Source organism: Podarcis erhardii (genome assembly GCF_964252035.2).
Source record: "Podarcis erhardii genome assembly, chromosome: 9".
NCBI classification, from domain to species: Eukaryota; Metazoa; Chordata; class Lepidosauria; order Squamata; family Lacertidae; genus Podarcis; species Podarcis erhardii.
The window spans coordinates 17,940,214-17,952,915 of NC_138512.1; the positions used below are offsets into that span (position 1 = coordinate 17,940,214).

General features: G+C 41.3%; 1 protein-coding gene across 3 annotated transcripts in view; it reads right to left on the reverse strand.

The window, feature by feature from the left end:
- Window positions 1-2,132: 2,132 nt before the first annotated feature.
- ARAP2 (ArfGAP with RhoGAP domain, ankyrin repeat and PH domain 2) overlaps window positions 2,133-12,702 on the reverse strand; it is a 129,865-nt gene continuing 119,295 nt past the window's right edge. For 2 of the 3 annotated variants that reach the window (XM_081875612.1, XM_081875613.1), the window contains 5 exons: window positions 12,223-12,305; window positions 9,086-9,121; window positions 8,618-8,681; window positions 6,791-6,925; window positions 2,133-3,463 (listed from right to left, as the gene is read on the reverse strand). In XM_081875612.1, the coding sequence (XP_081731738.1) occupies window positions 3,134-3,463; window positions 6,791-6,925; window positions 8,618-8,681; window positions 9,086-9,121; window positions 12,223-12,305 (648 nt within the window). In that variant the 3' untranslated portion in view covers window positions 2,133-3,133. The remainder of the gene's footprint in view (window positions 3,464-6,790; window positions 6,926-8,617; window positions 8,682-9,085; window positions 9,122-12,222; window positions 12,306-12,702) is intronic. The other variant, XM_081875614.1, reaches the window with a different exon arrangement.

Here is a 12,702-nt window from a genome sequence, read left to right on the forward strand (position 1 = left end):
TCCTATGTCACTCTTATCAGAGTTATCAATCCTGTTACCTCAGAGTAACACTCAAAACGGAAGTGTGGCACTCAACAAGGAAGTGTGGCACTAAAATTGGAAGTGTAACACTCAAAACAGAAGTGTGGCACTCAAATTAGAAGTGTAACACTCAAAACGGAGCACGTTCGGCTTCCCCAAAAAGTTTGCAAACCAGAACATTTACTTCCGGGTTTGCAGTGTTTGGGTTCCAAGTTGTTTGAGTACCAAGGCGTTTGAGAACCAAGGTACCACTGTAGAGAGGAAGATTGTCTTCCTGGCCATTTACTTAAATGTTCTTTAAAATTATTATTAATTAGGTCAGAATTAGATGATAAAAGAGATCTGTGGCTGCTGCATATTATTTCCAGCCCAACCCAAATTCTTGTGGACTTTCAACAAAATGTTGCAGCGTGATGAGCTCCTGTTTGAGAGATTCGTTTGAAGCTCCCATTCAGTTTTCCATGCCCACTGAGCATCCCTAGTAGTCATTGAGATTTATTTTTTTTAGGAGGGGGGGGTCCTTCTTGGGACTTCTCTGACTTACATAATAAACATTAGGAATAGAAGGATGTGTAGACATTATTATTACAAAAGGCAATAAAAAGGATAAAAGGCATACAATGCCAACAACCAAAATAAAACAGTATAAAATACAGGTCGAACTTCACAGTGACCCATCAGATACAATAAAATGCATGACAGCAGCTACTCCAGCAAGGCCAGGATGAAAAAGTGAGAGGAATCTTTAGGGTGTGCTGAAAATATAAGATTGTCGGTGCATACATTTCTTTGAAGGGAAGAGTGTTCCACATGGCTGATGCCTTTATACTTATGGCACAAAATAGTATTTGAGATTCAAATTCATCTTCTAAAATAAGTGGTATCAATGAATTTGCAATGGAATGGGAGCTATGAGGGCAATGGTATCACATCACTGCCTCGACAGCATGGTGGAGAAAGATGTGGCATTGCTTCTTTTTGGCACAGCCATGCATGTCTTGAAATGTCTATTTCTGCTCCAACAGGGTGTGCAACTTTACTTCTGCAATTTGACAACCAGATAGGTTGATTGGTAAAATAAGGAGAAGCAAGGAACTTTCTGAACTTTTTGCTCTTAAACTAGACGAAACCTTCCTGCAGACATTTTAAAAGCTTAAGATATTTTTAAATAAAATTTAAAAAATCCCTGGGGGGGGGATAACTAGCTCCCTCTCCCATGAAACTCTACCACAATATGCAGATTTTGTTTATATAAATGCCAGCTTTCATTTTTCACAATGAATTGATTCAGTGCTAACCAGCATGAGAAACAAGTGGAATAACAGTGATGGTAGAACAGTTGGCTTATCAGAAATTAAATATAAGTACAGTAGATTGATTTTTATTTATTTTTACTCACTGAGCTATTGAAAAGAGAGAAAAAAAATGCAGCAGCAATTCACCATTGGCTGCAGTCTGAACCTCTGCAGGGATTGGATGTGCATGGAGAGCTCCTTTTGAGAATGTTTTTCTCCAGCACTGGGGAGAGTGGGACCAAAATTTGTATGTGCACCACAGATGCTGAATCACACCGATAATCCTATCTGCCCTTAGCTGCACATGATATATATTTTTCCATGAAGATTGAGGCAGTTTGGGGCATTGCTGCGTTACTGAACAGGCCAGCAAGCCCTGGCCTGGGATCCATTACTGTTCTAACAAAGTGCTAATACAGTCCACCATTTTATTTTCATCTAAAATGTGTTTTTATGGTCTGTATTATTTTCTTAATACTATAATCTAACATAAGTTTGCCATGGCCTTTGTCTAGAACAATAAACATACGAACTTGAACTAAAAATAATAATCAGTTTAAGGTTCGTGATACTTTAATGACAACGAAAAAGTTCATTAAATGGACTGTCGAGACACCCAAGAATTTTCAGGTGGTCCAAGGTGCAGAAATATTTCAGAACTGCTCCTCTGCACTTATTATATTTACATCAGTTACATTTAGAACTAACAGTGTTAAGATGACCCCTTATTCACTGCCAAATCCCATTAATCTTTTCCTTCTCTTCCAATTGCCTATAAAATCTGTTACAGGAAATGACACAGCTTGGATTCACAAGTGAAAAATGGTGGCCAGTATTACTTTATTCTTCAGTATCTTAGCAGCAGCAAGTTGTACATAAATAGGTATAAATCCACTTTTTAAAAAACAACGACGCAGTATATTACATTCAAGAGTTTGGGTAAGGTGACTATAGTATCCTCATCAAAATACTGGTCTGATCTGCGCATACGGCAGAATGTGAGGTGAGAATGAGATTGTTGTAGCCAAATATGATGGGCTGGACCGTTCCAATTCAGACTGCAGATGAGGGAGGATTTTAATGCTATTGTTTGTATAAAAAGTAAAATAAAATAAATTCTCTGCTCGGGAAAACTAGCACTGGAGGAAATAGTACAAAATCAATGACTTCTGCATTAGGGCCAAACTACATGGTTTAGCCCTCAGTGTGTGATTTTTCTTTCAGAAACTGCCAATGTGGTGAGTGGCAGAATTCTGATTGGGAACTCGGTTTGCAATGATAGGGGAATTTAGCCATCTCTCCCTCCTGCAATCTAGATCAGTTCCTCACACACCTCCCAATATGTAGGTGGGAGGAAGCTCCCATTTCTCAAAGAAAGAAAACATGAACTCGGGGGAAATCTTAATGTTTAAAGTCATGCAACTTTGGCTCTTAGTGAAAATTCTGCAGTCTGTTGTTCTCAGCCTTGCCTATGGGCAAGTTTGCAACCTATGTCACTGATAGGTTTCTAGGTCATCGTGTAGTTTCCTTGAATTGACAAATCACATTTCAAACTCCTCAAACCTTTTTAAAAGAACGCTCCATTCTTTGGGAAGCTCTATACGTCATACAATGAAGATAACCATGTAGTTGCAATATAAAGATGAGTTGTTCATTCTTGGCACCACACAGTCAAGGTCCACGGATTGGTAGTCAACACCCACTTTCTCTTAGATCATCTATAAATACATTTCATAAGTCTGCACACTGTACATGGACAACATATTGTGTTTCCTAGAATATTTAAGTCTCTGATGTGCAAATCTGAAGAAATGTTTCTAAGTGTTTTCATGGACAATTCTGTGCCTCTGCAGGACACTGTTGAGTTCCTGAATAACATTTGCTGGAAGCTGCTTATCAGATTCCTGATGGGTTTGGCCAGTCTTGCTCTCATTTTTCTTTGGCGACTTGCATTCCTTGTAGGGTCTTTGGGGTAAGTCAAGAACATCTGCCCCCGTGTCATCCAAACAGATGAGGCTCCGGTGTTTTCTCACACGGGTTCGGGCTTTCTCCTCCTTGCGTTCCAAACACTGAGCTACCAACGTCGCTTTTTGTTTTAAACCTTTCCTGTCTTCGGTTAAGTCACTTTCAAATTCCAGTTTTGAATTCTGAAGAAAGAGGAGCACAAGTTGAAATGCATGCTCAATACACCCCCGAATAATTATCTGTAGCTCATTTAGTTTGAAAGCAATTGTGGCCATTGTTTGTGAAGCAGACAAGAATTTTTATATAACTTTCCCTCACAAGCAAGGCTTTCCGCTGCTACCCTGGGATTGCTATATTTCCAAATGTGAAATTCCAGACAAAGTTGTTGACATTTTTTGGCTGAAGTTGTTGAATAAGCTTTTGGGGGGATTTTAAAGCACTAAAACACACACACACACCCTAGTTGCCATATGTCCAGGCCTGCCCAGACATTTTGCTGATTCAGCGAAAATATGCCCGGACGCCATTTTGACATCCCAATTCCAGGACACGTCTGGGAAAACTAGGACATATGGCAGCCCTCCTTCTGAGAGAGACATGGTTTGAGACAACACATAAGACTGATGTTGTCTCCCTCATGGTGCCCTCTCTCTGCAGCTCCCTGTCTCAAGAGGTTTGGTAATCTCTTTTCTGTGTTCCATGGAAATGGAAATCTTTCCTTTTAAAAAATAAACCTTTGATTTTGTTGCTGCTTTATGTACTGAGTTCTTGGCTTCTGTGTTTTTGCTGCTGCTATTGTATTACATTAATTTAATTCCATTTATATTTATTTATTTTACTTTATTAAGTACTGTTTTTTAAAATTCATTCAATTCTAACCCACACTTCATCAGTTGATTAGTTTTAATATTTTGTTGGGAGCCGTACAGAGTGGGTGGGGAAACCCAGTCAGAAGGACAGCATTTAAATAATAATAATAATAATAATAATAATAAATATTATTTCAGGGTGGAGTCCAATACAAGCAAATTTGTGTTTTGTTTTGAGAGCTGGATCACATTATGATGGTTTGTAAGCCATTTTATGGAGAGGAGCAACAGGGTATACTTTTTTAAAAAATAAGCAAATAAATAAGTTCAATACTGAGATGAGCTCCATTTCATGTTACTTCCTATTCTGCCCTACTGAGGCAAAACAGAAAAGGAGGTCATTGTATCGTTAGCATTATGAATTTCTAAAGTGCTTAGAGCCGGGATGTCCCTTCAGATGTTGTCTAACTACAATTCCTATCATCCCTGACAATTGCCCCAATGTCGGCTAAGGCTGATGAGAGCTGAAGTACAATATCATTAATCTCAGGGTTGTGGATTCAAGCTCCCTGTTGGGCAAAAGATTCCTGCATTGCAGGAGATTGGACTAGATGATCCTCACAGTCCCTTCCAACTCCACAATTTTATGATTCTAAGATCATCTGTGGGGTACCAGGATCCCCATCTCTGGAGAAAAAGAAACACGAAACTACAGTGGTACCTCGGGTTAAGTACTTAATTTGTTCCGGAAGTCCATTCTTTTTATATATATATAAATATTTATTAACAGTTTTTATTTTTAACAACAGTACCAATAAACAATACAATACAACACATCTCTTAACATAGTTTTCTTAACTTCTTTGGACTCCCTCACATCTCCCGCTCCTGCATTCCTGACTATAAAATTTTATCCAGCAAATTTATCTCCTTGTTTCTATTCTTATTATCTAATTTCCAATGTTGTATCTCTAATTTTAGATATCCTTTATTCCAATCTTAAAAATTTAAATATAACCTAAAATTTCCCCCCAAAAATTATCTTTTCTTAAATTTAGCTTATCTTCATATTTCACTTCATCTAGCTTAATGGTGCCAAGTTATTTATACTCTAGCATCCTTCTTAACATTCATACAATTTACAATATTTTTGTAGATTCCGGAAGTCCATTCTTAACCTGAAACTGTTCTTAACCTGAAGCACCACTTTAGCTAATGGGACCTCCTGATGCCGCTGCAACGCCGGAGCACGATTTCTGTTTTTATCCTGAAGCAAAGTTCTTAACCTGAAGCACTATTTCTGGGTTAGCATAACCTGACGCGTATGTAACCTGAAGCGTATTTAACCTGAGGTACCACTGTATAATGTGTACAAAAATAAGAAGAAGCCGCAGACCCTTCTCCTCAAGGCTTGTAACTTGAGAGACTGAACACATTAAACTATATATATTGAGAGAGAAAGGTCTGCTTGAAGATGCCAGAGTGAAAAATTAATTTTGAGAACAGTAGAATTTGAGCCAGACAAGCATCAGGAGGTCCTGAGTTCTAATGCAGTAATTGAGAATGGATGCAGTTAAGGAAGAGAAGATATAATTTAGGGTTCATAAGGTGGAAGGACATAAGAACTCTGAAGGATTTGAGGAGGGACATGGAGAAAGAAGAACATAAAGAAGAGAAATCAGAACAATAAAGTCGTTAGAAAGTCAATAGAAGATTATCATCATTAACATCCATTGTGTATGGAAAGTTTCTTTTGTATTCCCAAACTGATAACTCAAAAATGAATCATATCCACATAGGCAAACCATCTGTTATGCCCCCATGTGTATATGCAGTGATTTCTAGTCAAGTTCGATGGGTAAGTTAGAGCTATAAATTTTATTTTCTCCCTACCTCACCTAGAAACAGAACTAAACACTCATACCCAAAAGACACGACTGCACTCCTTGTGGGAGCACACGATTCATCTTGCAAGGCACATATGTTGAAGAAACAAATCCCAACAGACCCTAAATGTCTGCTGCTATACGAGGAGGCCTCAGTTGCTATGGTTCCAGCCAATTTCTTCTTCAAGTTGAACAACATTATAATGGAAATATATGGCTGCTAAGTTCCAGATGAGGCTTAATTTACTATTTCAGCTGTTTAGTGCAATTCTAGATATACATTTTTGAGAACTTCCCTGCTTTGGGGGGAATAAGCAGTGATATGGCACAGGCAAAAAGTGAAATTATTCTTTGATGGATGCATTAGAGCTCTTGAAGTGCAATAATTTTTCATTTAATTCAAATGGATATTTTGTCCCCTAGATAAGACTTCCATTTAATGAAAAATTAATCTGACAGAAAAAAATAAATAGAATTATTTATGAGTGCCAATGCAGTTACATGAATCTCACAAAATGCACCACAAATCTTTAACATCAACATGTTATTATGACATAAATTCAAATATTTAATATGCAGAACTAATTCCATACAAAAGAGAGTGTGTATATTATCCTTTGCCTTCAGTTAATGGATGCCATTTTTTAAACTGTTAAATTTCTTTCTTTAATATAGGCTGGAGTGTGCTATGTTTGTGTAATTACAAAGGTCTCTGCATTAGGAATATCTACTGTTCTAATTATCACTGGACTAGAACACCTACAAAAAGTGGAGTAATATAAATGCTAATAACCAGATATATCCAGCAACCCACCTCTGATGTGCTGACTTTGGTTTTGGGCACACTTCTTTCTTGTTGGATTGGTATTAAAGGCAAGCCACCAATTTTTGGATTTTTAGTAACAGATTGCTTTCTTGTCTTCCCATCTGGTGGCCAGATATCACTGTGCTGTGGAAAATTTGTCAAGTCGGAGACATTATTACTGTGAAGAGCAATCTCTTTAGTATACGAAATTAAAGCAGTATATTTTAGAACGCAGTGGGGTTCTCAAATGTGAAGAAAAGCAAGTGGTGACCTTTGAAGCCCTTCTAAGGCAATTGGTGACCAATGCATGCAGGGACTATTGAGATTAGGCCCGTCAGCACCCCAGCTACAAATTAGCCAAGCCCCCAGCAAATCTACGCTCATCGCCAGTCAGAAGAAGCTGCACTCTCAATATTGCCTTCATGCATTCTCTACTGTTGGCTTGCACTTGATATAAACAAGACTGCAAAACATCTTTTAAACTGACTCTTGTGGGAAAGTTGTCAGGAGCTGAGGAACATCTAGATCACCCCTGGAAGATGGAAGGCTTCATCTCCTCAGATCATCTAGATCATATCTAGAATGAGCTGAGGAACATCTAGATCATCCCTAGAAACCACCTGATATTTGGCAGGCTTCATCCCCTCAGAAGGGGAAACCATGTCTGCAATTCACATCCAATTCTGGAAGACTATTAAGAAGTTACAGACTTTAAAATATGTAAACGTCCCCAGCATGAAAACTCCTATATGTATTTGCCAAATTGGGGACTGGGGGGCAGACAGCTTTGCCTGTAAATTCCATTCACCTTTGTAAAAAGGAGTGTGTGTGTGTGTGTAGATAGGTAAAGGTAAAGGATTCCTGGACAGTTAAGTCCAGTCAAAGGTGACTACGGAGTGCAGCACTCATCTCGCTTCTCAGGCTGTGGGAGCTGGCATTTGTCCACAGAGAGCTTTCCGGGTCATGGGGCCAGCATGACTAAACCACTACTGGCCCACGGAACACAGTGACGGAAGCCAGAGTGCACAGAAATGCCGTTTACCTTCCCACCGCAGCAGTATCTATTTATCTACTTGCACTGGCATGCTTTTGAACTGCTAGGTTGGCAGGAGCTGGAACAGAGCAATGGGAACTCAACACTGCTGTGGGGATTCCAACTGCTGACCTTCTGATCGACAAGCCAAAGAGGCTCAGATAGATAGACAGATAGATGATGGATGGATGGATGGATGGATGGATGGATGGATGGATGGATAGATAGAGACATTTTCAGATTGCCCATTGACTAATGGGAATGAAACAGATTTTAGGATAGAACAGATAAGATTTGAACCCAAATATTGATTTGAAGCAGAATGGTGCCAAATAGATCTGAAACAGACCAGACTGCTTCCAAAGGTGCTGATTCTTGGGGTTTCTGCGCACCCCTAGGAGTGAGGTGGTGTCGCTCTGTATATCAGAGAGACCATTAAGTGTAATAAATTAGAAATCTCAAATGATGTGAACATCTCCACAGGGTAGCAATAGCAGGCCCTCAAAATAATTCAGTAGTGGGGAGACACCCCCTCCCCCATGACCAAAATGGTGAGAGCAGCCTTGAGATACAGAATGAAATCAGAGAGGTATCTAAAATAAGAAAGATTTGATTGAGGAAAGATGTCATTTGTAGTTTACAATTTATGTTGATAAGGTAAATTTTTGTTTAATGAGTGTGTGGGTGTGTATGCATACAGAGAAATGCATTAATACATACCTAACACATACATTAAAATGCAAAATTATTTTCAAGAACCCAGAGAGTTTTTCTTTTGAATAATGATATAAAAGAACTAATACCTGTGCAATCAAAATGCTGCTTAGCCAATCCAATTGGGAATCCTGTCCATCACAACACAAATGCCTAGAAGACACACATTAATTAGCGTGAATTCAGTTGCAGTGACATAATATACTACACAAGCAATGCCAGTCAGGTTGGCACTATAATTGTTTGCAATACTTCAGAAAAATCTAAGCAATAATGGAGAAGACATGGATCAAATCTGAAGATACATCACTATGCATGCTTAGCGGACAGATTCTGGCATTGGTAGAACTCATACTTTCAGTCCTTTAGTGTCTAGGGAAGAGGCAGTCAGTGTGCTATAGTAAAACAAGTGTTGGTCTTGAATTTGGGGTATCTGGTCTCAAATTCAGGCAAGAATCTCTTTGGGTGAGTCATTCTCCTCATTTAATTAAAAAAAATGGGCATACCTTTCCAGATGCAATGAAAAATGGGAAATTATTTCCGTGCCAATTACTTACCAGTGATGTTTTTCAGAATACAATGTAAGACCCCAACTGCAAAAAACAATAAAACAATTAACACATACTTATTGTGTGTGTATATATATAGGGGGGGGGAGAGAAGAAGTACACATTGGAGTTTAGGTAAAGGTAAAGGGACCCCTGACCATTAGGTCCAGTCGTGGCCGACTCTGGGGTTGCGACGATCATCTCGCTTTATTGGCTGAGGGAGCCGGCGTACAGCTTCCGGGTCATGTGGCCAGCATGACTAAGCCGCTTCTGGAGAACCAGAGCAGCACACAGAAATGCCTGCACACAGTTTACCTTCCTGCCAGAGTGGGACCTATTTATCTACTTGCACTTTGAGGTGCTTTTGAACTGCTAGGTGGGCAGGAGCAGGAACCGAGCAACAGGAGCTCACCCTGTCACGGGGATTCGAACCGTCGGCCTTCTGATCGGCAAGTCCTAGGCTCTGTGGTTTGACCCACAGCGCCACCCGCGTCCCATTATGAAAGCGAAAGCCCTTCAACTTTGGATACCAAAATGCTGTGGGACCACAATTCTCACCATCCCAGACTATTGGCTAAGAATAATGGGAATTGCAGTCCAGCAACATCTGGGGCAGAGACATAGCTATTTGGGGGGCCTAGTTGGGTACCCCCATGAAGCCTCCAAAAGGGCTCCATTGAGGATCCTGGCCTCTGTGTGTGTGTGTACACATATGCGCATGGGGAGGGTGCCAAACTGGGTCTTTGAGTCAGGTGAAATAAAGCCTAGTTCTGCCCTGAGGTTGACAAAGACTGCAGCATAAGCCATGGGTTGTATCAAACATTGTGGCCCTTCTCCCCTGTAGCCTGCTTAAAAATGCTTCTTCGCAGGGTCGGGATGACCTACTGAATATTGTGGACACTGTGTAATGGGGCAGTGGGACTGCATGTTTCAGGCAACAAACCCAAGTGGATCGTTGGTGGGCCCTGATTCCAGTGGTGCAAAATGCTGATCAATACCACTTCAGGGCAAGGTCCCTCAGAAAAGAATTTTCAGGCAATTTTTTGAGGATTTCTGTGCTGTCTGGCCCCATCCTATTGAATGTACTCTACTCAATGTATTTTAGAGGAATGATCTCACACGACATATACAAAACAACAACAAATGGGGAATCTGTATTTGCGTATCTGCTCTTACTGCTCATGAATGGAAGGGTTTTTGGAAAGATTAGTGATGGGGGACAGTGGAAGACAGGGGCACATTCTCACTGTATTCATTAGATAGGAGCTACCTTAAGGTAAAAAGGTAAAGGACTCCTGGACGGTTAAGTCCAGTCAAAGGTGATTATGGGGTTGAGGTGCTCATCTTGCTTTCAGGCTAAGGGAGCCAGCATTTGTCCACAGACAGCTTTCTGGGTCATGTGGCCAGCATGACTGGTGCAACGGGACACTGGGACATAAGTCAGAGTGCACAGAAATGTCGTTTACCTTCCTGCCACAGCAGTACCTATTTATCTACTTGCACTGGTGTGCTTTTGAACTGCTAGGTTGACAGGAACTGAGACCGAGCAACGGGAGCTCACCCCATTGCGAGGATTCAAACTGCCGACCTTCTGATCGGCAAGCCCAAGAGGCTTAGTGGTTTAGACCACAGCGCCACCCACATCCCAGCACATGCACAGAAGTATGCACCCAGTTCTGGCCAGTATTTATCCCAAGTATGTGGCCTACAGAAAGTTAGCAAAGGGTGATTGTCATCCCTGGGCCAACTATCCTTTAGTCACTCCCAGTTTAAGTTTTTCATCCAGTGCTTTGAAATTTTGTTGAGTTATATGCAATAAACCAATAAAGACAAAATAAGCTACCATTTGCCAGCCTGAGGGAAATTATGGTCAAACTGTGGTTTGGTGCTAACTAAGGTTAGTGGGTGGCGCTGTGGGTAAAACCTCAGCGCCTAGGACTTGCCGATCGCATGGTCGGTGGTTCGAATCCCCGCAGCGGGGTGCGCTCCCGTCGTTCGGTCCCAGCGCCTGCCAACCTAGCAGTTCGAAAGCACCTTCGGGTGCAAGTAGATAAATAGGGACCACTTACCAGCAGGAAGGTAAATGGCATTCCGTGTGCTGCGCTGGCTCGCCAGATGCAGCTTGTCACGCTGGCCACGTGACCCGGAAGTGTCTGCGGACAGCGCTGGCTCCCGGCCTATAGAGTGAGATGAGCACACAACCCTAGAGTCTGGCAAGACTGGCCCTTACGGGTGGGGTACCTTTACCTTTACCTTTTAAGGTTAGTAAAGGGACGCGGGTGGCGCTGTGTGTTAAACCACAAAGCCTAAGACTTGCCGGTCAGAAGGTCAGTGGTTCGAATCCCTGAGACGGGGTGAGCTCCCGTTGTTCGGTCCCTGCTCCTGCCAACCTAGCAGTTCAAAAGCACGTCAAAGTGCAAGTAGATAAATAGGTATCGCTCTGGCGGGAAGGTAAACGGCATTTCCGTCCATTGCTCTGGTTCGCCAGAAGCGGCTTAGTCATGCTGGCCACATGACCCGGAAGCTGTACGCCGGCTCCCTCAGCCAATAAAGCAAGATGAGCACCACAACCCCAGAGTCATCTACGACTGGACCTAATGGCCAGGGGTCCCTTTACCCTTACCTACGGTTAGTAAAAATGCCAGTGCTGAGGTAACAATAGCTGAAGTAGTAGCGAGTCTGCAGGATTTGGCAATTGTGCAGTACTGTGCCTGCACCGAGTCAAAGTTGTACCTCAGGGAAGGCAAATGTTTCTTCTCTGGATCTGAGCTTGACACCGAGATGATCAAATTAGTGTGTTTTACTGCCTCCCACATTGAATATCTGCCTATCACTAGAATTCAGGTCAGAGGATCGGAGACAATTTAAGCACATAACCAATACAACCCACAAGAGACAGCACGCTGAGATAGAAAAGGGTGGTCAATAATGCAATTTCTTAGCACAGAAGCATTAGGACCACTTGGGTAAAAGAGCAACTAATATTATGGGGATGCAATTTAAGAGCAGGACAAAACGATGGATATAGATTAGCTTCCTTGTTTTCGTTGGTTGTTAAAAGTTTTGTGTTCCCGTCTTGTCAATAATGCAGCATGCCTGGTTAGAAAGAAACCAACACAGCCTTTTCTTTCATCTTCTTTTCTTACTTTGTTGGGGGCTTCAGTTTCTTCTTCACTCCAAGATACAGTTTCAGTGATTTGACCGGCAGCACTTTCTCAGGCTTGCTGCTCTGTTGAGATCAGAAATGTCTAAATCAATGGAATGGAAATGTACTAACTGGAACGCTGGAAAATAAATCTCTCTCTCTCTCTCTCTCTCTCTCTCTCTCTCTCTCTCTCTCTCTCACACACACACACACACACACACAACCACACACACACAAACATATATATATCGCCCATTATCAGCTTTTCTTCTGGCTATCCCTTCTTGCCATTTCATTACAGGCCAATTTATTCCAAATCATTCTCCCTTTCAATTAGCATGTAAATGGAAAGCATTCGTCCCTGGGGTGCATTTAAGACGTAATGCAGAAAACTGGTTAATTTTACTTATTTGACTATGCTGTTTATAGAAAGTAACGACCAAAGATAGTGGTGGTGGTGGGGAATACAAAAGGAAAGAAG